Raw genomic sequence first — 25,265 nt, forward strand, 5'->3', positions numbered from 1 at the left:
TTAACAAAGCCTACTACTAGAACCCATAACACCTAAACTCCTTTACTCAGAATGTCTCCACTACTACCTGACCAGATTCTCTTGTTTTCTTTTATCTCTTTGTAACACCTACTGTATACTTTGCCCTGTTATGACGATGCCATAACAGATCTCTGTAAGCCACATTGAGCCTGCAAATAGGTGGGAAAATGTGGGATACAAGTGCAATAAATAATAAATAAATAATCTTTTGATGTAGGCACAGGGAAAAAGATATTAAATGCTCCCAGGTTTCACCCTAATTAATGTTATTTTTTAAAATATACTTTTAAATAGAAGTCTGATTGTTAAGCACCTGAAAACATCTCTACATGAATACAAAGAGTCCCTATAACCAGCCCCTCCAAATGACATGATTTAGAACAAAGCAGTACTCTAACCCATTAAACCAGTACTTCCTTGTATACACATCCCTATGCTGCACAAGCTGGCATGCTTAAAAATATAAGTAAAAAAAGAAGAACAAATACCAACAACTAAAATCAACAACGTGATGGAGCAGCTCCTCCTAGATTTGCTTGCTTTGAAGTTAACAGCTGTGTGGAGCAGAGCGGAGGAAAGGGAGAGACAGGCAAAAGGTAAAAGATGGATACAGCAGTAGCTTGCCTTTCAATGTTTTGAGTTCCACCTCCTTGTTCGCACCGTTGTCTCCCCAACTTGACTGCAACAAAAATTAAGCCGCATGCGGGGCCATAGCCCTTTGCGCGCCACTGCTGCCTCTGCTGGTTCTTTCCTCCTCTGTCCGGAGCTCCTCCCAAACAGGAAGTTACGTCTTTGTGTGAGTGTTCTCCGTCCTCCTCCCTCCTCCGCTGTTAGCTGAGGGCCTCAGCAGCTCTGTGTTGTTCGTTCCCTTCCCGGCGGACGGCGCTCACGTCGGCAGTATGTTAGCAGCAGCAGGGCAGGCTGCAGGCACGGCAGTCACTGACTCATCTCGTTGGTCTGGCAGTGGCGCAGGGCAGGCTCGGACTCGGAGTCAGCTGTTGCATCGGACTCCGCGCAGGAAGGGAAGGCAGGAGCAGCAGCGCATAGGTGCCATTCATTTTTAGAAATGCAGTTGGGGGAGCGACCACTCCCCCTGCGCCCCACCTAGCTACACTTCTGTACCTGTTAATTGCTTTTCTTAGTGTCAAGCCAGAGCAATCCAGGGATCTTCATCCCCTGCTCTCCCCACTCCCCCAGGTCTGCTTTTGAAGTTTCTGTTGCATCTAGTTATCAGTTACAATCTGATGTGAAGAAAATGGGTTCTCAAAGTTTGTAAGCCTCCATAAATGTTCCGGGAAAGGGAAATGGGATGGGATTTCATGTACCACCTTTCTGTAGTTACAATCAAAGCAGTTTACAAATTATATACAGGTAAGTATTTTGTACCTGGGGCAATGGAGGGTTAAGTGACTTGCCTAGAGTGAGAAGGAGCTGCAGTGGGAATTGAGCCCAGTTCCCCTGGTTCTTTAGGGTGCTGTACTGACCACTAGGCTACTCCATGAGGGCAGGAGCAGTCTGGCTTACTACTTTTGTTAGGTTGGTTACAAGAACTCTGAAATGCTTGGTCTGCATTGGCACCTTTATTTTGGGTGACAGCAGCACATTTTGATGTTCTCTGCCTCCATCTTCTGGTGCTAGAGCATAACCCATGTAGGTGGACTGGTCTGGCTGGATTCAAGGCAAGGAAAATAGCAGGTAATTAATTCCTTACTTGCAGAAAATGACTAGCTGAAAATTGCCACCTCTCAATGGCAAGTAAAAAATATTGCTCACAACAGGGGCACTTTTAGCCATCACCAAAAGGGACAGAGCCAAGAAAAGAAAGAGGTTGGGGGAGGGAGAGTTAATGTGGACTTTGATTTTGAAAGTCATGCACATATTTTCTGTAACTATAGACCTGCTTGTCTATAGTTGGCTGCTTTTTGTAGAGGGAAACTACTACTACTAACATTTCTAAAGCTCTACTAGGGTTACGCAGCGCTGTACAATTTAAACATAGAAGGACAGTCCCTGCTCAAAGAGCTTACAATCTAAAAGACAAGAGAACAATCTAAAGACAAGTGAACAATCTAGAGGATGAGTGAACAGTTAATCTGATAGGGTGGATAGATTGGGGCATTCTATATTTCTCGAGCGGTTAGGCGCCGAAAGCAGCATTGAAGAGGTGAGTTTTAAGCAGAGATTTGAAGATGGGTAGGGAGGGGGCATGGCGTATGGGTAAAGGAAGATTGTTCCAGGCATAGGGTGAGGCAAGGCAGAACGAGCGGAGCCTGGAGTTGGCCGTGGTGGAGAAGGGTACTGAGAGAAGGACTTTGTCCTGTGAGCGGAGGTTACGGGCAGGAACATAGGGGGAGATGAGGGTGGAGAGGTAGTGAGGAGCCGCAGACTGAGTGCATTTGTAGGTAAGGAGGAGGAGCTTGAATTGTATGCGATATCTGATCGGAAGCCAATGAAGTGATTTGAGGAGAGGGGTGATATGAGTATATCAGTTTTGGCGGAATATAAGACGTGCAGCAGCGTTCTGAACGGATTGAAGGGGGGATAGATGGCTGAGTGGGAGGCCGGTGAGGAGTAAGTTGCAGTAATCAAGGCGAGAGGTAATTAGAGCGTGGACGAGAGTTCTGGTGGTATGCTCAGAGAGGAAAGGGCGAATATTGCTGATGTTGAAGAGGAAGAAGCGACAGGTCTTGGCAGTCTGTTGGATATGCGCAGAGAAGGAGAGGGAGGAGTCGAAGATGACTCCGAGGTTGCGGGCAGATGGGACGGGGAGGATGAGGGTGTTATCAACAGAGATAGAGAGTGGAGGAAGAGGAGACGTGGGTTTAGGAGGAAAGACGAGGAGCTCGGTCTTGGACATGTTCAGATTCAGGTGGCGGTTGGACATCCATGCCGCAATGTCAGATAAGCAGGCCGATACCTTGGCCTGGGTCTCCGCGGTGATGTCAGGTGTGGAGAGGTATAGCTGGGTGTCATCAGCATAAAGATGATACTGAAAACCATGAGACGAGATCAGCGAGCCCAGGGAAGAGGTGTAGATTGAGAAGAGAAGGGGTCCAAGGACAGATCCCTGGGGAACTCCAACAAATAGTGGGATGGGAGTGGAGGAAGATCCATGGGAGTGTACCCTGAAGGTGCAGTGGGAGAGATAAGAGGAGAACCAGGAGATGACAGGGCCTTGTAACCCAAAAGAGGACAGCGTGGCAAGAAGTAAATCATGATTGACAGTGTCAAACGCGGCGGAAAGATCGAGGAGGATGAGGATGGAGTAGTGACCTCTGGATTTGGCCAGGAGCAGGTCATTGCAAACTTTAGAGAGTGCCGTTTCAGTCGAGTGCAGAGGGCGAAAACCGGATTGAAGTGGATCGAGGATGGCATGAGAGGAGAGAAAATCAAGGCAGCGGCTGTGAACGGCGCGCTCAAGTATTTTGGAAAGGAAGGGTAAAAGAGAGATGGGGCGGTAGTTGGAGGGGCAGGTAGGGTCAAGTGAAGGTTTTTTGAGGAGAGGTGTGACAACGGCATGCTTGAAGGTGTCAGGGACAGTTGCAGTGGAGAGGGAGAGGTTGAGGATGCGACAGATGGCAGGGGTGACAGTATGGGAGATGGTGTTGAGTAGGTTGGTGGGGATGGGATCAGAGGAACAGGTGGTGCATTTCGAGGAGGAAAGAAGGCGGGAAGTTTCATCCTCGGTGATCTAAGGAAAAACCCAGCATAGGCCCTGTGTTCTTATAAAAAGAAAATTGTCTCTATAATGTACACACAAAAATTCATTACACATGCCTGAAATAATGGACCAAGACATTTGAATAGAACCCAAGAGTGGTTGTAAAACTTAAGTATACAGCAATACGTTTTTTTTTTTTTTTTAATAAATGCAGTTTAGTTTTATTTGGATTTTGCTCACACCCTTTTCAGTAGTAGCTCAATGTGAGTTAAATTCAGGTACACTGGATATTTCCCTGTTACTGGAGGTCTTACAATCTAATTTTGTACCTGAGGCAATGGAGGAGGGTTATGTGACTTGCCCAAGATCACAAGGAGCAGCAGTGGGTTTTGAACCAGGCACCTCAAGACTGGTGCTCTAACCATGGGCCATGGGCACTTCACTAACAGGTGGTACCCTTAACATCTTGGAGGTCTCATGGGCATACTTTAATGTTGTCTTCACTGGTCCCTGGATTTTTGGCTTAGAGTTCTCCTGTTTGAGTAGATCATGACATGGATGTTTCCATGCCAGCTTTGGAGGGAAGGGATAGTAATAGGTTTGAAAGATTTTTCATGTGTCACCTAAAATACTTTGTGCTCCCTTTCCCTCTCAGATCCACATGGGATTGAAGCCAAGAGGAGGATGAAGAAGCCAACATATAAAGATCACTTATTCTCAGACTTGACTACAGGTTAGATATGCTGCCCCATAACCAAGCCCAGAGAAGTATGCTGCCTATATAGAATTGTTTGTAGCCAGGTTCATGGCCTTATAGTGCACAGCCTTTCATGATCAGGCTAGGGCAGTATGCCACCTATATAGTCTCCTATAATCCAAAACCAAAGCAGTACAGCATCTATACAGACTTTTTGTTTCTTCTACAAGGAAGCCTAGGACCATACACTGCACATAACCAATTCTGTTCTCTGTAGAGACTTTTTGTATCAAAGCCCAAGACAGCTAACCAAGAGCAGCAAGTGAGAGAAGAATAAACCTGAGCAAAGCACTGTAGGAGAAAACATAGGGTGGGTCATGGTGTGGGAGGGGAGAGAGGATTTAGATTTACAAAGGTGGTCCAGCGAAAGTCTACCAAAATAGGAGATGAACTATACATATATACCCTAGAGGAACGGAGAAGCGAGTGAGGTATAGATCAGATAAAGGAGACATTTTTTAGAGAAAATACTCTAGCGCAAAAGCTCAGGGGGTTGGACTTAAGAGCAACATCAGATGTTTCTTTCAGTGAAATGGTTCTGAATGCATAGAATAAATTCCCATTGGGAATGGTAAAAGCAAAAGCAGAATTCAAAACAGCCTAAGATAAATACTGAGTATTCTTAGTGGCAAAGAAAGGAAGGAACCACCAGAGATCAATTGGAGTCTATGACATTTGCACCAGGATTGAAACTGGGCAGACTAGGTGATCCTAATGCTCTTTAATTGCTGTCATATTGTGTGACAGAAGCAGGGATGGGAAGTTGCAGTATTGCAAATAACTCACCTTTCACTCTTCCAAAAAGAGGTAAGAAGGGAGGTAAGGATAAAGTAAAGGGAAGAAGTACACGGAGTAGCCATATTAGATAAGCAGGTTACAGTTCACAAAAAAAAACATCAGGTTATGTGTTCTCTTAGGCTTCCGAGTCATTTCGTGTCAAGTGGACCAATTTTAAAGGTCGTCCCCACCTCACCATCTCAGATTTTGATGAAATTTGGTACATAGTTTCTTTATGATAAAAAACTAAGCTGTGCACAATTTTAGTTCAAAAGACTAAAAATTGGAGGTTCTAGGGAACCTCAAGTAAAGGGTTGCAAAATGTCGCCTGAGCAAAAATGACATTTTGGGCCAACTTCCAGAAGCTGTAAAACTGGAAGTTTTAGTAGTACAAGGGGGATATTTGGACAACCTGCACTACTTTTAGGGCTTAATGAACTGGCAAAACCCCATGTTCCTAGTCCTCTTACTTTTTGAATGGTTTAGGCTCAAACTTTGCCAAAAAAATGGCAAAAATCAATTTACAGCGATGTTGAGGCTGCTGTAGTTTCTAAACTAGTTGGCCTTTCAGGTTGATTTTTGGTAGGTGTACTAAATGCACGGCTGTAATGAGGCATTCCAATTTGCAGCACTTTCCTTCAAGTGGTTGAAAAATTATAAGCGTTCAAAGTTGGTATAAAAAGCATTTTTGCCCATTTTGGGCTATCTTTGATGCCCTTGATCTCCAGTGGGACAGCTTCAATATTCTTTCTTTTAGCACCATTAGAAAGAGCAGGTTTCCTTCTATCAGAATATGTAGTTTTCAATTTGGAGTCTCTCCATATAAGGATTGCAAAAAAAGTATTTTTTGGCCAGTATTGTTGAATGATAGATGAAACGGATATAGGGCCCATCGATGTTTCTAATTGCTGTATAAGTCACTCAGTTGCTTTAAGCATGCGTTGGTCCATGGTGGCTACGCCACTACCAATTCAATAGGAAGTGGCAACCTCATCGCCAAGAGGTCACGCCCGATAGCCAGGCAAGTCCAGCCACTTGGCACAGGTTCCCAAGCCTGAAGGTGGGCATCTTACTTGAGGTTCCCAAGCCTCATTTGGTTGTCTTTGCCTAGTTTCTCAAGCCTAATGGGGGTGTCTTAATGGTTCCCAAGTAAAACCTCAGTGCTGAAGTGACAAGAATTGTTCACTGATAAGTTTCACTGCTGTTTCTGGAAATGTATACTGTCGTCTAAGTGCTGTAGTTGCTGGTACTGGAAGAACTGCTAGAATATGCTGTTCAGAAATCCAACAAGAATCTCTTCTGCTAGGCCAATGAAATGATCGTGCAGGCCCGCATGGATGCTTAAAGTTGACCAAGGCATCATGTTCTTCAAATGATGTGTCACAGACATTGCCAATGCACCATTTGTTGTCATAAACACAGGCAACATACTGCCCAGGCTGAAGTTGAGACACATTTATGCCAGGTACACTCACTGGGTCATCTGACTGACAAAGTTTGACAACAAATGAGGAGGAATCATTTGACACTCGACTGACTGAAATTTGGTTCAAGTCAATGGGAATAAACTGGTGATTTTCACGAGTTCCAGCAACTGTGGAAGCTTTACTGAATATTTCCTCTTGTGCAGATCTTGAAGATTCAATTTCATCCTTGGAAACAAAAATGAACTTGATTTTATTTATTTTTTGATCACAAAATTCAAACAAGCCTTGTGCTGTGAGAATTTGGCTATTTTTAGGTTGTTGCAAACTAGCCTGAGCAGCTAGTCGCTTTGTTGTACCACCTATGGCATCACATGGTGACTTGCCATGGCTTGTGCCAAAGAAATTCCACTGTGCACTTATTCCAAATTCTGTTTGATGATAGCACAAGTTGGCAAAGTTTTTGAAGTTCTTGTATTGTGCAGCTGAGCCATCACTAAAGTATGTTACATATTTTATTTCTCCAATTTTGCTTTTCAAGAACGCGATTAATTTTTCCAAGAATGCATGTACAGCAACTGTATCATGCCACAAGCTGTCACTTATTATGCAAACACTTATGCACTGAATTTCACTTGAAGCATCACGGAAGTACGCAACAAATGGATGCAGTGTAGCTTGACTGTTTTCCCAGTGGAAACCTTGAACAGCATCTTGGACAATAAAGGAGTAGTTTTCAGCAAAGTCCAAGAGAACAACAATTTCACAAGGATTTAGGTTTTCTTTAACAGTTTTTAAGTATTGTGTCTGATGTTTGGAAATGTAATGGTGAATTGACAGGTTTGAAACTTTCAATGCAAGCTCAGATACAAAATCATCAACATACATCTGTTTGGTCTCCAGTGTGGTGCGATCTGTATGAACCCACTGCTTAAACTCGATTGTTTCACCTGAGTCAGCATCACTGAACACTTCTGTCAGGTAATTTTCAAGCACATGTTTACCTGGACATATTTCACACCTGTGAAGCATGCATTCTTTGCATTCCAAATTGCACACAGTTTTAGCCATCAGTGCTTTGTAATCTTCGTTCAGCAGATGGCTTCCAGCAAGCATAAGCTTCACATTTTGATGAATGACACAAACACACACTGAATGCACACCAGATGAGCCAACAGTGACACACCATTTTGGCCTTAGCTCACAAAATTTGGAAAAACCCACTTCTGGCCCATTTCGAGTACGATATGCAACATACATTTCTTTTAGATTGCTAAGCAGCAAGCGCTTTTGCATTTGAATTTTTTCAGTGCCAGTTCTGACAGAGACAAAATCTTTTTTCCCTGGGCACAGTCTACTGAATTCATCATCTTCAAAAAAGCCAAGAATTTTTTTTTCTGTTTCTTCTGGTAAAACTTTACTTTTCTTCTTGTCTGGTTTTGCCAGAATTCCACAAACTGATTTCAGATTTCTTGCTTTTTTAACCATTCTAGTTGAAACCATGAATTCTGAGGCAGTTCTTTCAATAGACCAGCTGTTTGGTGCTAAAGTTAGTATTTGCAGTTTTTCTGCATGATTTGCTGAAACTTGGACTTTGTTTTTCAACTCGTTTAGCAGGTCATCATAATCAGAACATTTGTCACATTTCTGACTGGTAGAAGGTTGAGTTTCAAACTCATTTAGGTCTAAGCCACCAGCAACTGCAAGATGATGACTCAAAGTATTTTGCACTCACCTGATTTTGCGCTTGGTGTAGCCTCGTACATCACGCTTGCTGACTTTTTTGAACTTTAATGGAGAAATACCAAGAGATGTCAAACTTGTGTTCAACTTGCCAGAAATGTCACTGTGTTCATCATCTGCTGTTGTTGATGATGATAAAGAATCAGCAGCTCTGTTACTGACGTCTTTTCGACAAGATGGACATAGTTTCTGACCCGGCACAAATATTTTGCTTGTTAAGGCCTTTAGCTGGGCTACTAGTGTGTCATCCAGCACTCTTAAGCCCCTTTTTGCATTATGACCACCTTTGGAAAATGGGTTACAGCAGGTTCTTTGCAAAAATTCAAACTTTTTCAACAGTAAGGATTCATGATGAAGGCAAATAGTTGATCCAGCATCGAAAAGTTGACCAGAATGCTCTTGTAACAACTTCTGTTGATCAGGCAGAAGCTCTTCAATTAATTTCAAACCTTTATTTTTATTGTATGTCAGTAAATGACACTCTGATGTACTTGAACAGCCAACTGAGCAAAGTGGACATTCATCTGATCTTTCTGGATCCATTGATGACCATTAGCATCAGTTCAACAAACGCATTATTCTTGCAATCAGGTTTTCAATGGGTAAAATTTTACTTCAGTCTAAAGTGATTAATATCTTCATTTGTGGCATTTAATTCAATATAAATGAGCCTGTCGGTGCAGGTGCGAGTTTCTTCAACAAGAAGTATGTATACAATGGTTTCCACCCTGTTTTTTAGTTTACTTGAACACAGTTTTATAACATAATGTTTAAAGAAAACTTCTTTAGCCAGTTAGACTTGGCCAATTATGATTGGTGAACCCTGTTGCAAGGCAGAATTGTTTGTTTCATTGCCCAATTGTATGCTTCTGGTACCTCCTGGCTCCTGAGTGTCTGTTGCTAGGCTTACTTTGATGCCTACAGTTCACTAACTGTAGCAAGGGTGAAGAAACACCAGCAACAGACACTCAGACGCCTTGCAACAGGGTCCACCAATCCAGGGCCGTGCCTAGGGTCTCTGGTGCCCCCCTGCAGACTATCGGTTGGCGCCCCCCCCCCCCCCCCCCCCCCCCCCCCCGTCCAGCAGAGCAGGAACAGAAGGGAGCAGGCAAGTAAGCCGGACCTTAGGAAAAAATAGCACTGTATGTATCCCTCATTGATAAGTCTCTGACTCTAAAGTTTAGCAATTTCATTAAAGCAAAATGTATTTTCACATATCACATCCTATCCAAGGAGAATGTTTTATATATGTCACCCGTCTGTGGTAAAACTTCACACAGTATCAAAATACCTCTAATATGTAGTCGTGCCAGCCGAGGAAACTAACTGTGCTCAGCTCACAAGAGACAGAGTGAACATAAAATAAAACTTCATCCTTAAAAGATAATATCGGATGAATGCATGAAGGTGAATATGAATTCCTGTGAATGGAATCAATTTGATTTAAAATAAATCCAGATACTACTCCCTCATATATATAACAAAAAATTATTTAAGTGGAATGGAATTATTTGACTGTACTGGTAAACAGAAAGAAATACTCTATTGCATTCTAATCTCCTTTGCACCAAAGGATATAATTCAGATCAAACATTTATCTCTGATCAACTATCTCAGATCAAATATTTATTTCAGATCAAATATTAAGGTTTCCTTGCTTACAGTCACTTAAATCTACCTAGCCTTTATATAGCTTATAGGATTTAAACACTCTTAAACTGAAATTCACCCTTTTCTATTCTTCATAAACTTCAAGTAATCCTGAAATATTCAGATCCTTTTCTCACTAGAGAAACTTCAATCGCCACCAATCTCTTTTCACTTATATTTTCTCATTTACCACAATCAGGCACTCTTTTATAACTTCAGTCAACAAACACAGGAAATCACAGCTGGATGTCTCTCTTGGCAAATGACAGCTCTCACTCTGTTCACTTCCCAGGCAGATTTCTTAACAGAAGCTGATCATCCAATCAGAGAGCTCTATTTGAATGCAGATTAACATACAGACACTCATGGGAATGTTTAGTGAAAAACACCGGACTAATTTGCATATGATTTAAACAAATCTGAGCATATGACAACCAAGTACAGACTCCCAGCACCTGAATTCTGCAATTAGATTTAAGGCAAATACTTTTAAAACTTATTTTTAGCACTTTTAAAATTTCATGTTCTCTTTAATTTGAATGCTGTTTCAAGCTCTGAAACTCACCCTGACTGAGGAGCTAGCCCCAAACCGAAGCATAAATAGCAATCTGGTTGTATTCTCACGTAACTTGAAGAGCGTGCGTGCCTCAATTAATACTGCTCCTTTGTATGAAAAGGGGAGGGCAGCGGAGATAGGAGAATCACAAGTTCAGGTGAAAGATTTTGCAAGTGAGCAGACGGACGGCAGGGCAGTGGCGCCCCTCGAAGGCAAGCGCCCCCGTGCGGGGCTTACCTCGCTTACCGCATCAGCACAGCCCTGCACCAATCATAGTTGGCCAAGTCGGTCATCCTAACTGACTGCAGTTTTCTTTAAACCTGTTATGAAACCTGGCCTCATCCTTCCACATCCTAAAAACATTCCTGTTTTTTAGTTTTCTTGAATACAGTTTTATAACATAATGTGTTCTTAATTTTAAAAAATTGGTGCTTTTTGAAAGAAGAATCACTTTTACTACACTTGTATCAAGGGTGTAGTGAAGAAATCACAGGCTGCTGCCCGCAAACATTTGAGGGCATTTTTGCAATCCTTATATGAAGAGACTCCAAAATGAAAACTACATATTCTGATAGAAGGAAATCTGCTCTTTCTAATGGTTCTAAAAGAAAGAATATTGAAGCTGTCCCACTGGAGATCAAGGGCATCAAATATAGCCCAAAATGGGCAAAAATGCTTTTTATACCAACTTTGAACGCTCATAATTTTTCAACCACTTGAAGGAAAGTGCTGCAAATTGGAATGCCTCATTACAGCCATGCATTTAGTACACCTACCAAAAATCAACCTGAAAGGCCAACTAGTTTAGAAACTACAGCAGCCTCAACATCGCTGTAAATTGATTTTTGCCTTTTTGGCAAAGTTTGAGCCTACACCATTCAAAAAGTAAGAGGACTAGGAACATGGGGTTTTGCCAGTTCATTAAGCCCTAAAAGTAGTGCAGGTTGTCCAAATATCCCCCTTGTACTACTAAAACTTCCAGTTTTACAGCTTCTGGAAGTAGGCCCAAAATGTCATTTTTGCTCAGGCGACATTTTGCAACCCTTTACTTGAGGTCCCCTAGAACCTCCAATTTTTAGTCTTTTGAACTAAAATTTTGCACAGCTTAGTTTTTTATCTTAAAGAAACTATGTACCAAATTTCATCAAAATCTGAGATGGTGAGGTGGGGACCCCTGGTCCACTTGACACGGAATTACTCTTCCGTAGCTGGTGTCATGATTGTCCAGGTCATGCCACATCTGAGTAAGTAGCACGATGGCTGAAAACATTGGTTCCATTTAACAGATGTGGCAAGACCTGGACAACTGCAACTATCAACCCATCAGGTTGTTGGCCAGGTATTGTTTACCAAGATCACGTGGAGGGGCATAATCGAACGAAAACGTCTATCTCCATGGGCGTTTATCTCCAAGAACGGGTCCGTGAAGGGGCGGACCGAACCGTATTTTGGGAAAAAATAGACGTCCATGTTTTATTCGACAATTTGTGAGCTGGGCGTTTTTGTTTTTCAGCGATAATGGAAAATGAAAGCGCCCAGCTCAAAAACGAATAAATCCAAGGCATTTGTTCGTGGGAGGGGCCAGGAGTCGTAGTGCACTGGTCCCCCTCACATGCCAGGACACCAACCGGGCACCCTAGGGGGCACTGTTACAAAAAAAAAAAAAAAAAAAGGTAAAAGAGCTCCCAGGTGCATAGCACCCTTTCCTTGTGTGTTGAGCCCCCCAAATCCCCCTCAAAACCCACCACCCACAAGTCTACACCATTACTATATCCCTAAGGGGTGAAGGGAGGCACCTACATGTGGGTACAGTGGGTTTGGGGGGCGGTGTGGAGGGCTCCCATTTACCAGCACAAGTGTAACAGGTGGGGGGGATGGGCCTGGGTCTACCTGCCTGACGTCCACTGCACTCCCTAATAACTGCTCCAGTGACCTGCATACTGCTGCCAGGGAGGTGGGTATGACATTTGAGGGTGAACATAAAAAGTTGTGAAACTAAAACGGCATATTTGTGGTGGTGGGAGGGGGTTTGTGACCACTGGGGGAGTCAGGGGAGGTCATCCCCGACTCCCTTCAGTGGTCATCTGGTCGTTTGGAAAAACAGGGTCCAGGAAAAGTGCCCTAAATTCTCGCTAAAAACGCATTTTTTTTTTGTATTATCGGCGAAAGGTGCCTATCTCTGATCGGCTGATAACCACGCCCCAGTTCTGCCTTCACCACGCCTTTGACACGCCCCCATCAACTTTGTCCGCATCTGCGACGGAGTGCAGTTGAAAACGTCCAAATTCGGCTTTCGATTATACCGCTTTATTCGTTTTTGTGAGATAAACGTCTATCTCCCGATTTGGGTCGCAATATAGGCGTTTTTCTTTTTCAATTATAAGCTGGATAGACCCTGGAAGCCAAATATTAAAACAAGTTTTACTACTGGCTTTGGAGGCTGTTTAGATTATTATAGAGTCTTGTAGCAGAACATGTTTGTGGTGAGGAGTATGCTAGGTGATAGATTAAGTGTGTGATCTTGTTGGGTTGTGAATAAAGAAATAAAACTGTGATATCCTACAAGTGGTTCTGCTGCATGGCTGCACTGGGCCAACAGGGCTAATTGGGGTTTTTTTTTTCTGTTGTTCTGTTGCAGGTGAGCAGATATTTACATTCACTTCTTGGTTTCTTTTCTTCAATTAGGCACAGTCTTGCCAGCCTTCTCACAGCTGTGCAGCATGGAACAACCATCCACCTCCGAGTTCTCCTCTGGAACCAGAAATGCACGTTTCCAGGCTGAGGATTCTTTCTCAGACTATGATTATTTTTCCAAATCTCAGAGCCTTGCATCTTATATGGGTGCACAAACCTCAGAAGTGAAATTCTCAGACCTAAATGGAGCCCAGGAAGAGGATTTACAGCAGAAGATTTTCTTGGACCCACTGTATAGATATGTTGAGTCTATTCCAGAGAACTTATTGAGCTCTAATAACACCAACTCCTCAAACATTGCCCACCTGGTGGGGAGTAGCTTGCGTGCAAGTGAGTACCAGGAGGATGTTGCTAGCTTTCTGCCTCAGCTGCCACATGAAGGAAACATGAAGCAGACATAGCACAGTCTGGAGACATAGTTCTTCCATCTGCACCTTCAGACATAGTTCTTCTCCTTCTGTGGTGAAAAGAATCTAGAGAGAAAGCTCAGGGCTTTGGTAGATGTCAGAAGAGTGGTGAATGGAGAAGAAAGGACCTCTCAACCTCTCTTCCATGTAATTGTTCCTGTGGGGAAAGGAGCTCATTCTTTTAAAGGATCTATGAGTGATACAAAACCTGTCATCCCATCAGAGGATGGGTACAGGGGAAACTTGTACTGCCATTGCCTATGCTGCATGGGGCACTTTGTGTAGGTATGTAGCTTGTACTGCTGTTGCGTATGCTATCCCAGGCTGTTATGTGGTGGGTTTGTGTGTGTGAGGGAAGTACAGTGCTGCAGCCCTTATGGTACCTGTTCTGTGGTAGGGGAGCTTGTGCCGCCCCTGTTTTGTGGATATCATTTCTAATGCTGTCTGATATTTATCCCACCAACTAAATTTGCTATTTAAAAGATATGCAGATAGATTAGTTCAGTTAATATTGATTGTTGGAAAGTTTCTTTTGGGATAAACAAATTAAATCAGTGCATTATCACCTGTCCTGAAAATGTAAAACTCTGCATCCTGGCTATTCCATGTCACATCCTTCTCTTTCTGCTTTGTAGCCCCCATGGACAGTGGGCTCCTAGACTATTCCAAAGCATACTCAAGTCATTTTTCAAAGGGATTTCTATTTAGCAGTTGTTGCTAAACATCCTTTATCCTCAATTTTTCAGTGGACCTATATGGATAGCACCACTGAAAACTCCCTCATTTAATGCTCCAGTACTATCCTGATCCTGCTGTTGTGGAGTAAAGGCATTCTGCCTAGCTATATGTATAGCAGCAATAGCCACTATGTCATGACTGTGACTATATTCCATGCCGACACTCACCTGGCCCCTGGGTGACCGAGCTTTGTGGTTGCTGTGGACTGCTTTTTCCCTGTTTCTTAGACATCTTCCAGGTTCCATTCCGGTCCTGACATTCCAGCACTCCAGACTTGCCCCGAGGTTTCTGCTGCCAAGCCTCACCTGTGACCTCATCTGTAATTGCCTTTATTAAGCACCTGGAAACTTTCAGGCTTTGCCTTTGCAACAGAGGTCTTCAGATGTTCTTTCATCTGTGAGTGTGTGTTGCTGTTCTATCTCTGCTAGTTCTTGTTCTGTGTATCTTTAAGCTTCAGTTCCTCACTGTTTGTATCTAGCTGCTCTGTGTGACTTTAAGCTTCAGTTCCTTACTGTTTGTATCTAGCTGCCCTGTGTGTCTTTAAGCTCCAGTTCCTTACTGTTGTATCTACCTTGTTTGCCTTTAGTCGTAGCTTCCTTCCTTGTAGCTGCCCTGTGTGTCTTTAGTGTCAGTTCCTTCCTGTGTGTCTCTGTTCTGTCTCTCCTCAGCTCTTGCTCCCTTCCTGTCTGTATCACCCAGCTTCTGCCCTACCTTGCTTGGGTCTGCCTAGTTCGAGAATCTTGAGTTCCACTCCAGTCAAGCCAAGTCTGCTCCAGCATTTGGTTCCAGTCCAGCCAAATCCGCTCCAGCATTTGGTTCCAGTCCAGCCAAGCCAAGTCCGCCCCAGCATTTGGTTTCAGCTCAGCCAAGCCAAGTCTGTTCCAGCATCTGGTTCCAGTCCAGCCAAGCCAAGTCCGCTCCAGCATTTGGTTCCAGTCCAGCCAAGCCAAGTCTGCTCCAGCATTTGGTTCCAGCCAAGCCAAGTCCGTTCCAGCAATTTGGGTGGCTTTCCTACTGTTGCCAGTCCCTGGCAGCAGCCCAAGAGCTCACTACTCCGGAACACCTGCAGTGGCGTGACACACTGTCCCCTTCATTCTATAACTTGCACCTAATTTTAAGTGCCATTTGTGCATTTAAATTTGTAGACTACTAGCACTTGCATGGGCAAATTAACACTTGCTCATGTAAGTTCTAGGTACACATTCAGTGCTGTTCTATAAATGGCGCACTCAACTCGTTTTGCTTGTAAAGGGTAAGGCAGCATTCACAGGGGAGCAGCATGAGTGGGACCAACTTTTATGGGCGTAACTTACAGAGTACTGTACATTATACACTAAAGTGCCGCATTTAGTTGCATGCATTTGCCTGCCATTGACATAGTATGAATGGGTGCACCTAAGCATAGATGCTGACATATGCTAGTATTCTATTATAGAATCTTGGTGCTCAGTGCTGCATCTATGTGCTTAACTTGTGGCACCCAGTTATAGAATTGCTGCCTGAATGTACTGCTAAGTGGTTTAATGTAGGACAACAAAAAAGCTGTCCTAAATTAAACTACTCAGCTATACGTATAAAGGGCAATTCTATAACTAGGTGCCTGTGTGAGGACAGGCAGGCTGTTGTATTCTCAAATGTGGGTGATGTCGTCTGACGGAGTCTGGTGTGAACGCTGACTAACAAGTTGTAGAAATTTCTAGGAGCATCTCACCGCACATGCACTGGTGCTTTCCTACCTGATGTGTGAGATTGGATCCCTCAGTCTTTGTTTTTCTGTGAAGCTGGGAGGGTGCATCAGAGTGTTCTCAGTGCGTGTATTTTTTTCAGACTTTGCAGTGCCTTCCCATCAGCTCTTTTTACTTTCTTTAATTTTTTTTTCAGTATTTTGTTAGTAGTTCCTTTTTTCCTTTCAAATTCCTTTTATTTTTTTGTAGTTTTTTGGCACCTCGAGTTTCCATTCATTTTTGTGATCTGCTAGGCCTGCTTTAGGCTGGAGCACTGACCTCAATTTGGTCTTTGCCCCTTTTTTGGCTCAAAATTGAGTTTAATTTGACTGTGATTCCTTTTTTGATGTGTCAGAAGACCCCCAGTAGTTTTAAGAGATGTGCCCAATGTAATTGGATGATTTTGATAACGGACCCACACATGAATTGGGGCTACCATGAGCCTAACTCTTGTGTTAAAAATGCAGCTGAGAACACAGAGGGTGCAGCAGGCCCAACAGGAGAAACTTTTTGACTCCTAGAAGACTGGTACATTGGCACTGGAAGCATCGACCTTAATAGCAGCGAAGGCTTCTACATCCACTGAGAGTGCACCGGCATCGAAGTGATCTCCACCTTTCTCAATCAGAATCAGACCCGACACTGAGGGCACGTACAGATTAGACACCATCCTTGTTGGCACCAAAAGACCACGATGCTGAGCTTCTGGGAAAAGCCAAGAAGCACAAGCATCGGTTCTCTGGCACACGGTGCTGGGAGCACTGGGGCATCGGCATTGCAGATATCCAAGAAGTGCTAGCACTGAGAGGAGCGCTCCCCCTCTTTGGAAGAGGTGCTCGTACGAGAGCCTCAAACCAGCCAGGTCCCTGTTTCCGATTCGACACTGACGTCTTCTCAGGCTGCCACCTTACCAGCTCCCCTGATGATATTAAGGGTGTATTATGAAAACAATAGGGCCCCTAGTTAAGCATTAAAATGTGAAAATCAAGATAATTTGGACAGAGCTGAACAGATGCATTTAACTAGTTACAGTTTGCTGAGCTGACAGTTTAAGCTTGCTTAAGTAATGAATGTCTAGATGCTGGAAAGTGTCAAAATAACGTGCATGTTTTAGTAAGACTAGGGGAACCGAAAATAATGTACCCTTATAGCTTGCATATTTGAACACGCAGATGTATACTGAATATATGTGCCTGTTTCTTAAGAGTTCCTTGTTTCTAATGTGGTAATGATCTTTCTCCAAGGACAAGCAGGGCATTAATTCTCACAAGTGGGTAGCATGGCACCGCATTGCCCAGTCCAGGCTTTATGACAAGCCATAAGAGCTTTTGTGGAGCATAAAACATGCTCCACCGTGCAGCTACTGCTTCATTTATCGGCGGTTTTTCAGCGATTTTTCACTGTGCCTTTTTGAGTATTTCTTTTTCCCTTCTCTTCCTGTAGCTTTTTGGTTTATTTTGTCCATTTTTAAGTTTTCTTTTCTGTCCGCTAGGCCGCATTTAGGCCTGGCCTCCGGTCAGGTCTTTCCCGTCTTTTTTTTCCTGGTGCCTTGCTCCTTTTTTCAGGCACTAGCAACGGAAGTTTTTCCATCCATGTCCTCTAAAGCTCCCAGTGGCTTTAAGCGCTGTACCTGGTGCAATCGGACAGTCTCTGGAATAGACACCTATTCATGGTGTCTGCAGTATCTAGGGCCCAACCACAGCCCTGCTAATTGTGTCCTTTGTCTTCGTATGAAGAAAAGGATGCAATTATCCAGAGAGATTCAACGAGAAAACATTTTTGAAGCCAAGTCCATGTCCTCGATGTTGGCATCAGCATCGAGGTCAGCAGCACTGACGTCGAAGACATTATCGGCATCAGGACCATCGGTCCCTATAACTGCTACTGGGAGCAGTAGTGCTTCAAGTGGGTCTTCACCTGCCTCGACGTCAACTGCTCGACAGGGCCCCCGGGACTGGCCAACGTCAGACCCAACCCAGAGGCGACGTGAGGATTCGACGTTGTCCTTGTCGGCACCGAGGAGTCTCGACACCGAGCTTGGGTGAAGGCCAAGAAGCATCGACATTGATCGTCCTCGTCACATGGTGCCATGAGCTCCGGGGGATCAAGGGACTCGGCACACAAGAAGTGTCGTGCTGGGAGGATAGCTCCACCTCTATCCAGGACGTTCTTGCGTGCCTGTCTCCAGGCATCCAGGACCCAACTCGGCCCCATCTGTTGTGCAGCCTGTCTCGACATCCCAGTCTTTCCCGGTGTCGGACCTCAATGAGCATATGTCGGCCTTGCTCCCTGAGCTGCTGTATGGCATCTTGCAGTGCTGTGCATCGGTGTTGGGGGTGCTTGCGCCTACCATCCAGCTTTCTGCAGCCCCACCTGGACTTCAGCCTGCAGTGCGGCCCCGGTGTCAACTGCCATCCGAGCCGGTACCCCCTCAATGGTGGAGGAAACTTCGCTGGAGTCGAAGTGGGAGCCAACTCTTCGACGGCCCTCCCACGAGGAGTTTCTGATTGACACCAAAGAGGAGTGCTCATGGGAATCAGAGGAGGATCCACAGTACTTTTTCTCAGATGAGTCCTATGGTATCCCCTTTGAATCCTCCCCTCCAGTTGAAAGAAGAAAGACTCCTCCGGAGAGCCTTTCGTTCCCTTCTTTTGTAAAGGAAATGGCTGAGGCTATTCCATTTCATTTGGAAGTGGAGGATGAGCCCAGGGCTGTTGCTCAAGGTACTGAACTACACATCTCCTAGAGAGACTGTGACTGCACCTCTCCACGAGTTACTCAAGGAAGTCCTCGATAGGAATTGGGAGTCACCTCTGTCTCTCCCTGTCATGCCCAAGAAGATTGACACCCAGTACTGGATCCACAGTACACCTCTCAACTCCATGGTGGTGGAGTCCGGTCTTAAAAGAGCCAGAAGTTCTAGAGACTATGCCTCAGTGCCCCCCAAGCAGAGAAGCTAGGACCTTGGACTCTTTTGGGAGGAAGATGTTCCAGGCCTCAATGCTCGTGTCCTGTATACAATCATACCAACGTCTATTTGCGGGACTGTGTGCGCAAATTGATGGACTTGGCGGACTCTCTCCCACCAGAGCAGGCCGAGTCAAATGCACCAGTTGGTCAAGCAGCAGAATGCATGTCAAAAATTCTTGACCAGGGGCGCCTATGACACTTTCGACATGGCTTCCAGGATCTCTGCTTAAAGTATAGCAGTGCACAGACTCTCATGGCTGTGTGTTTCTGACTTGGAACAGTCAGTTCAGTAGAGGTTGACAGATGCCCCATGCTGGGGGGATAACCTTTTTGGAGAGAAGATTCAGGAGGTCACTGACCAAATCAAAAAGCATACTGATACCATCTCTTCTCTCTCCCACCAGGCGTCTTCTGCACCAGCCTCCTAAGCTATGAGTTCTTTTGGCAAGTCAAAGAGAGGGGCTTACTACTCACAGAGATGTAGGTACGTCACTTCCTCTCGCCAGCCCGCTCAAACTCAACCCCAGCAAGCTCGTTCTTGTCAGTAGCTTGTGCCTAAGGCCCCTGCTGCTCCCCAGTCTAAGCAAGGGGAGAGCTTTTGACTGGCTCCAGCTGAGCTTAGCCACTGTCAAAGTGTTTGTACTGGATGACCTGTCAGTCGAGAAGAGGCTGAAGTTTTCCCATGAAAGGTGGTCCCTTATCACCTCCAACCGGTGGGTTCTCCAAATAGTCTGTCTTGAATATGCACTAAATTGGCTTCAGAAACCTCCAAATTGCCCACAGAGAGCTCATTACTTCAGCTTTCAGCATGAACAGGTATTTGCAGAGGAACTCTCCGCCCTTCTACAGGCCCATGCGGTCGAACCTGTTCCACCAGGGAAAGAAGGGCAGGAATTTTATTCCAGGTACTTTCTCATGCAAAAGAAGATAGGGGTTGCGCCCCTAAGGGCCTTGAACAAATTCCTGGTCAAAGAAAAGTTCACCCTTCTCCCCATGATTCAAGAAAATGGATTGGCTATGCTCTCTGGACTTAAAGGATGCATATTCTCACATCCCGATACTTCGGTGCTGGAAGTATCTTTGGTTTTGGCTGGGAACACATCACTACCTTTTGGCATCACATCAGCATCCAGGGTCTTTACCAAATGTTTAATGGTAGTCACAGTGTCGCTAAGCAGACGGGGAAGAGCATGTTGAAGGACGGTGCTTAGGAGTCCATGTGGAGAACTATGCGGGTGCTAGAACTACTTGGGTTCGTTATAAAGGTAAATGGGACTTGATATATCACCTTTCTGTGGTATTTTGCAACTACATTCAAAGCGGTTTACATATATACAGGTACTTACTTTGTACCTGGTGCAATGGAGGGTTAAGTGACTTGCCCACAGTCACAAGGAGCTGCAGTGGGAATCGAACCCAGTTCCCCAGGATCAAAGTCCGCTGCACTAACCACTAGGCTACTCCACTCCAACACTCCAACTCCATAAACTTCCCCAATTCCCATCATCACCCTGCACAACAATTGGAATTCTTTGGAGCCCTGCTCAATACGCAGAAGGTTCAAGCCTTCCTCCTAGGGCCAAGGGCAGACGCTTTAGTCGCATTGGCCTCTCAGTTTCGAGCCTCTCAGCAGGTCATGGCTCGTCAGATGTTGAACTTGTTGGGCCACATGGCTTCCACAGTTTATGTGACACTCATGACATGCCTTCACATGAGATCAGCCTAGTCACCCAGTGTTACCAGTCTACTTGAGACCTGAAAGATGTCATCCGCGTGTTTCCAGACCTTGTTCACTCTGCTGTGGTGGACTATTCGATCCACTTTGACCCATTCCAAATTCCTCAGCCACAAACAGTGCTGACGATGGATGCATCTCCCCTCTATTGGGGAGCTCATGTAGATGGGCTTCACACTCAGGGAGCATGGTCCCTCCAGGAAACAGGTCTTCAGATCAATCTTCTGGAGCTTCTGGTGATCTGGAACGCTGTAAAGGCTTTCAGAGATCGGCTGTCCAATCAAACTGGGCTCATTCAAATAGACAACTAGGTTGCAATATATTACACCAACAAGCAGATCACACCCTCTGTGTCAGGAGGCCGCCCAGATGTGATGCTGGGCTCACCAACACGGTATGTTCCTCTGAGCCACTTATCTGGTGGGCAAAAACAGTCTGGCCGACAGTCTGAGCAAGGTTATGCGACCGCATGAGTGGTCTTTCAATATTGGCATTGCCCACAAGATCTTCCGAGAGTGGGGCACCCCCCTCAGTAGATCTCTGCCACTCGACTGAATCACAAAGGCCCTCAGTGCAAGTCCACGACAGACTAGCGTCATATGCCTTCCTCCTGCATTAGAGGACAGGTCTGCTGTACACATATTCCCCCATTCCTCTTGCGGTGAAGACTCTGCTGAAACTCAAGCAAGACCACAGGTCCATTATCTTAATCGTGCCTTACTGGCCTCGGCAGATCTGGTTCCCTCTTCTTCTGGAGTTTTCCTCCGGAGAACTGTGGATATTGGAGTGTTGAATGAGGGATCTCTTTTACATCCCAACCTTCAGTCTCTGGCCTAGAATTTGCGTCTCTCAGTCTGTCAGAGGGTGTCTCCCAAGTCTTGCTGGCTTCCAGAAAAGATTCTACTGTGTTATTCTTTCAAAAGGTTTGCCATCTGTTGTGAGAGTAAGGCCCTATATCCGGTTTACTGTCCTACATAGTCCCTGCTTAAATACCTTCTGCACCTTTCCGAGTCTGGTCTCACGACCAACTCCATAAGGGTTCACCTGAGTGCAATTAGTGCTTACCATCAGCGTGTAGAGGGTAAGCCCATCTCTGGACAGCCTCTAATTATTTGCTTCATGAGAGGTTTGCTTTTGTCAAAGCCCCCCACCCTGTCAAACCTCACCTTTGTCATGGGACCTCAATGTCATTCTCACCCAGCTGATGAGAACTCCTTTCGAGCAACTGAATTTCTGTCATCTGAAGTATTTCACCTGGAAGGTCATTTTCTTGATTGCTGTTAGTTCAGCTCGTAGAGTCAGTGAACTTCAGGCCTTAGTGGTGGATGCACCTTATACTAAGTTTCATCACAACATAGTCCTCCGCATGCATCCTTAAGTTTTTGCCAAAGATTGTGTCAGTTCCATTTGAACCAGTCGATTGTCTTGCCAACATTCTTTCCCCAACCTCATGCACTTCCTAGCGAGAACATCATGCACACTTTGGACTGCAAGCGAGCATTGGCCTACTATGTGGAGTCCAACGTTTTCTTTCTTTAGATCCCAACAGGATGGGGGTCACCATCAGGAAACACACAATCTCTGAATGGCTGGCAGATTGCATTCCTTTCACTTATGCCCAGGCTGGGCTGACATTGGAGGGTCATGTCAAGGCTCATAATGTCAGAGCCATGGCTGCATTGGTAGCCCACTTGTGTTCAGTCTCCATTGAAGGAATTTGCAAGGCTGTGACATGGTCTTCAGTCCACACATTCACATCTCATTACTGCCTTGAGCAGGATACCCGACGTGACAATCGGTTTGGGCAGTGTTGCAAAATCTGTTTGTGGTCTAGAATCCAACTCCAGCCCCCTAGGCCCATTTTATTCTGTCCAGGCTGCACTCTCAGTCAGTTTGTATATAGTTGCAGGTTAATCTGAGTTATGTCCTCACCGTTGCGAGGCCTAGTTGACCAATGTTTGTTGTTTTTGGTAAGCCTGGATGCTAGGGATACCCCACTTGTGAGAATTAATGCCCTGCTTGTCCTCGAAGAAAGCAAAGTTACTTTCCTGTAGTAGGTATTCTCCACGGACAGCAGGGATTATATTCTCACAAACTCTCCCACCTCTCTAGGAGTTGTCTCCTATTTTTTCTTTTTCTTGCTGTAGTATTTAACTGCAGTAGCCGTGCACGAGCAGCGAGCGGGAAGGCACCCATGTATGTGCAGTGGAGCGTGTCTCATGCTCCACAAAAGCTCTTATGGCTTGTCATAAAGCCCAGACTGGGCAACGCTGCGCCGCATTACCCACTTGTGAGAACATAAGCCCTGCTCTCCTCTGAGAATACCTGCTACAGGTAGGTAACTTCGCTTTACTGAAATAGTACAGCAGCTCAACCTTGAACCCCCTCTAGAATGCTGATAGAAGCTGAATATAATCTCAACTAATAAATATCTATTGTTTGTATCTTGTGAATTACGGTGTAAACCTATTGACATATAACCCATGACCTAATACTTTTTGCCAATAAAACAGAACAGAACTAGGGGAGTTGAGACAGTCTGGGTGAGCTCACTGTCATTACGTAGTACCCCCCAGGCTCGCTCCCAAAGGCCTTTGATATATATCTGTATATTATAAATTTGTATAGATATTAGTGGTGTGTGTGTGGATTTCTTTCCTTTGGCCTCATATAGAGAGGCGTAAAGATCTGGGTATATGACCTGCTCCAGTGGGGTCTTAGGCAGTCACCCCCACCTTTGTTGATGCCTTCCTTTGAGCGGTTCCGAGCCATGCTCAGGGAGGAGCTGATGCTGCAACAACAACAGATCATTCAGGCAGCGGATCAGCCCCAGCTTCTCTCTGAGGCTCTTTCTATGTCTGGCAGTCCACAGGAAGCAGAATACACATTTTCTGATGTTGAAGAACTGTATTCCAATCGCTTTCAAACATACAATGCCCAACGTGGTCACTTAACCCTCCATTGCCCGTGGTACAAAATAAGTACCTGAATATATGTAAACCACTTTGAATGTAGTTGCAAAAACCTCAGAAAGGTGGTATATCAAGACCCATTTCCCTTTCCTTGATACTGCATCAGGGACTTATACTGTATAATTGGAACATGTAAAAGAATTTAAAATCATAAAAATCTCAGACATCAAATTAAAATCAAACAAATATATGTACTCAACATATATTAGTCCATATTTGGTTAGAATAAATCAATAGTTTAAAAAGATGTTTAATACACATATAAGATAGATATTTCTATATTAAAAATCATAAACCCTTTTAAACACAAAGTGCATAGACTAATTGACCCACATAAATTATGTAAATATTTTTTATTGATGACAAGAATTTAAGTATACCAAACAATAAAATAATACAAACATCAACCAGTAACCAGCATCATTAATAAAATGCTCATGTGATCAATTTGTCATCCAAATTTAACAGGTCTTTATCATGTCTGCTCCTCGTCCAACAACTGAGGAGCCTTCAACTCTATTCAAATAGATAAACATTTCTATACATATCATCCCCCCCCCCCCCCCCCCATCTATCCTCTCCTCCCCTACCCCCACCCCTCCCGTTCCTAACCCCCCTCCTCTAGGAGAAGCATTGCACCTAATACCAGGAAAGAGTGCTGCAATGATTCTGAAGTAAAAATCTCCCAATATCAGAGCACTGAGTACTAGCAAAAGGGCCAAGCTGAAGGTTCTATATCTCCACCCTAATAACCACCCTTCCAAAACAGACACAAGGACATTCCCAATTCCATTTCCTAATCCTTCCTTGCTATTCCCCCTGCTCCACTTGCCTGAACCCAATCCCATCTAGGACCTATCCCCCCCCCTTCCTAAACACTACAGAGTGAGCTGGTTCAGAAGACTGCATACTCTTGGTGACAACGCCATAATATGTGGCCCCAAACTGTCATGTCCCCTACCTCAACGCAAGTAGCATCCTCGGGCTGTGCAGGGTCCCGTCGACAAGCACACTTGACTGGCACAGCCCTGAGACGTGTGTGTGGTTCTTCTCTGGCTACAAGCTCCTTGATTGCTTTGCTTCCACCCACCTGGGTCTGCTCTTCCTCTGCCTGGCTTCCCTTGCTTGTCTCCTATTGGTCTTCCAGTTCCTCCTTCCCCTGCTCTTGTCCTATGTCTGTGCCCCTTCTCCCTGCTGAAGTCAGACGCCAGCACTTTATTAGCTGAGCTCTCCCTAGACTCCTTGCTTCGGCTTCTACTTTGGTAGGTGTTACTTGCTCAGTAGTGTGCTTCTCCTCTACTTTGTTCTTCGTTACTGACTCTGCCTGTACCTGAATTACTCTGTCTGCTGCCAGCCTACTGACTCTGCCTGTACCTGGATTACTCTTGTGTCTGCTGCCTGCTTACTGACCTTGCCTGTACCTGGATTACTCTCGT

The 25,265-nt window shown here is 44.8% G+C and overlaps 1 protein-coding gene across 5 annotated transcripts in view; it reads left to right on the forward strand.

Annotated features, from left to right (window-relative positions):
- The window catches only part of RELB (RELB proto-oncogene, NF-kB subunit), a 321,053-nt gene extending 296,484 nt beyond the window's left edge, over positions 1-24,569 (forward strand). For 4 of the 5 annotated variants that reach the window (XM_030217493.1, XM_030217497.1, XM_030217495.1 and 1 more), the window contains 2 exons: positions 4,338-4,415; positions 13,275-14,257. In XM_030217493.1, coding sequence (XP_030073353.1) covers positions 4,338-4,415; positions 13,275-13,684 — 488 coding nt within the window. In that variant the 3' untranslated portion in view covers positions 13,685-14,257. Of the gene's footprint in view, positions 1-4,337; positions 4,416-13,274; positions 14,258-24,558 lie in introns of those variants that run through there. The other variant, XR_003943711.1, reaches the window with a different exon arrangement.
- Positions 24,570-25,265: the final 696 nt, after the last annotated feature.

The sequence above is a fragment of the Microcaecilia unicolor genome, chromosome 11 (genome assembly GCF_901765095.1).
Source record: "Microcaecilia unicolor chromosome 11, aMicUni1.1, whole genome shotgun sequence".
NCBI classification, from domain to species: domain Eukaryota; kingdom Metazoa; phylum Chordata; class Amphibia; order Gymnophiona; family Siphonopidae; genus Microcaecilia; species Microcaecilia unicolor.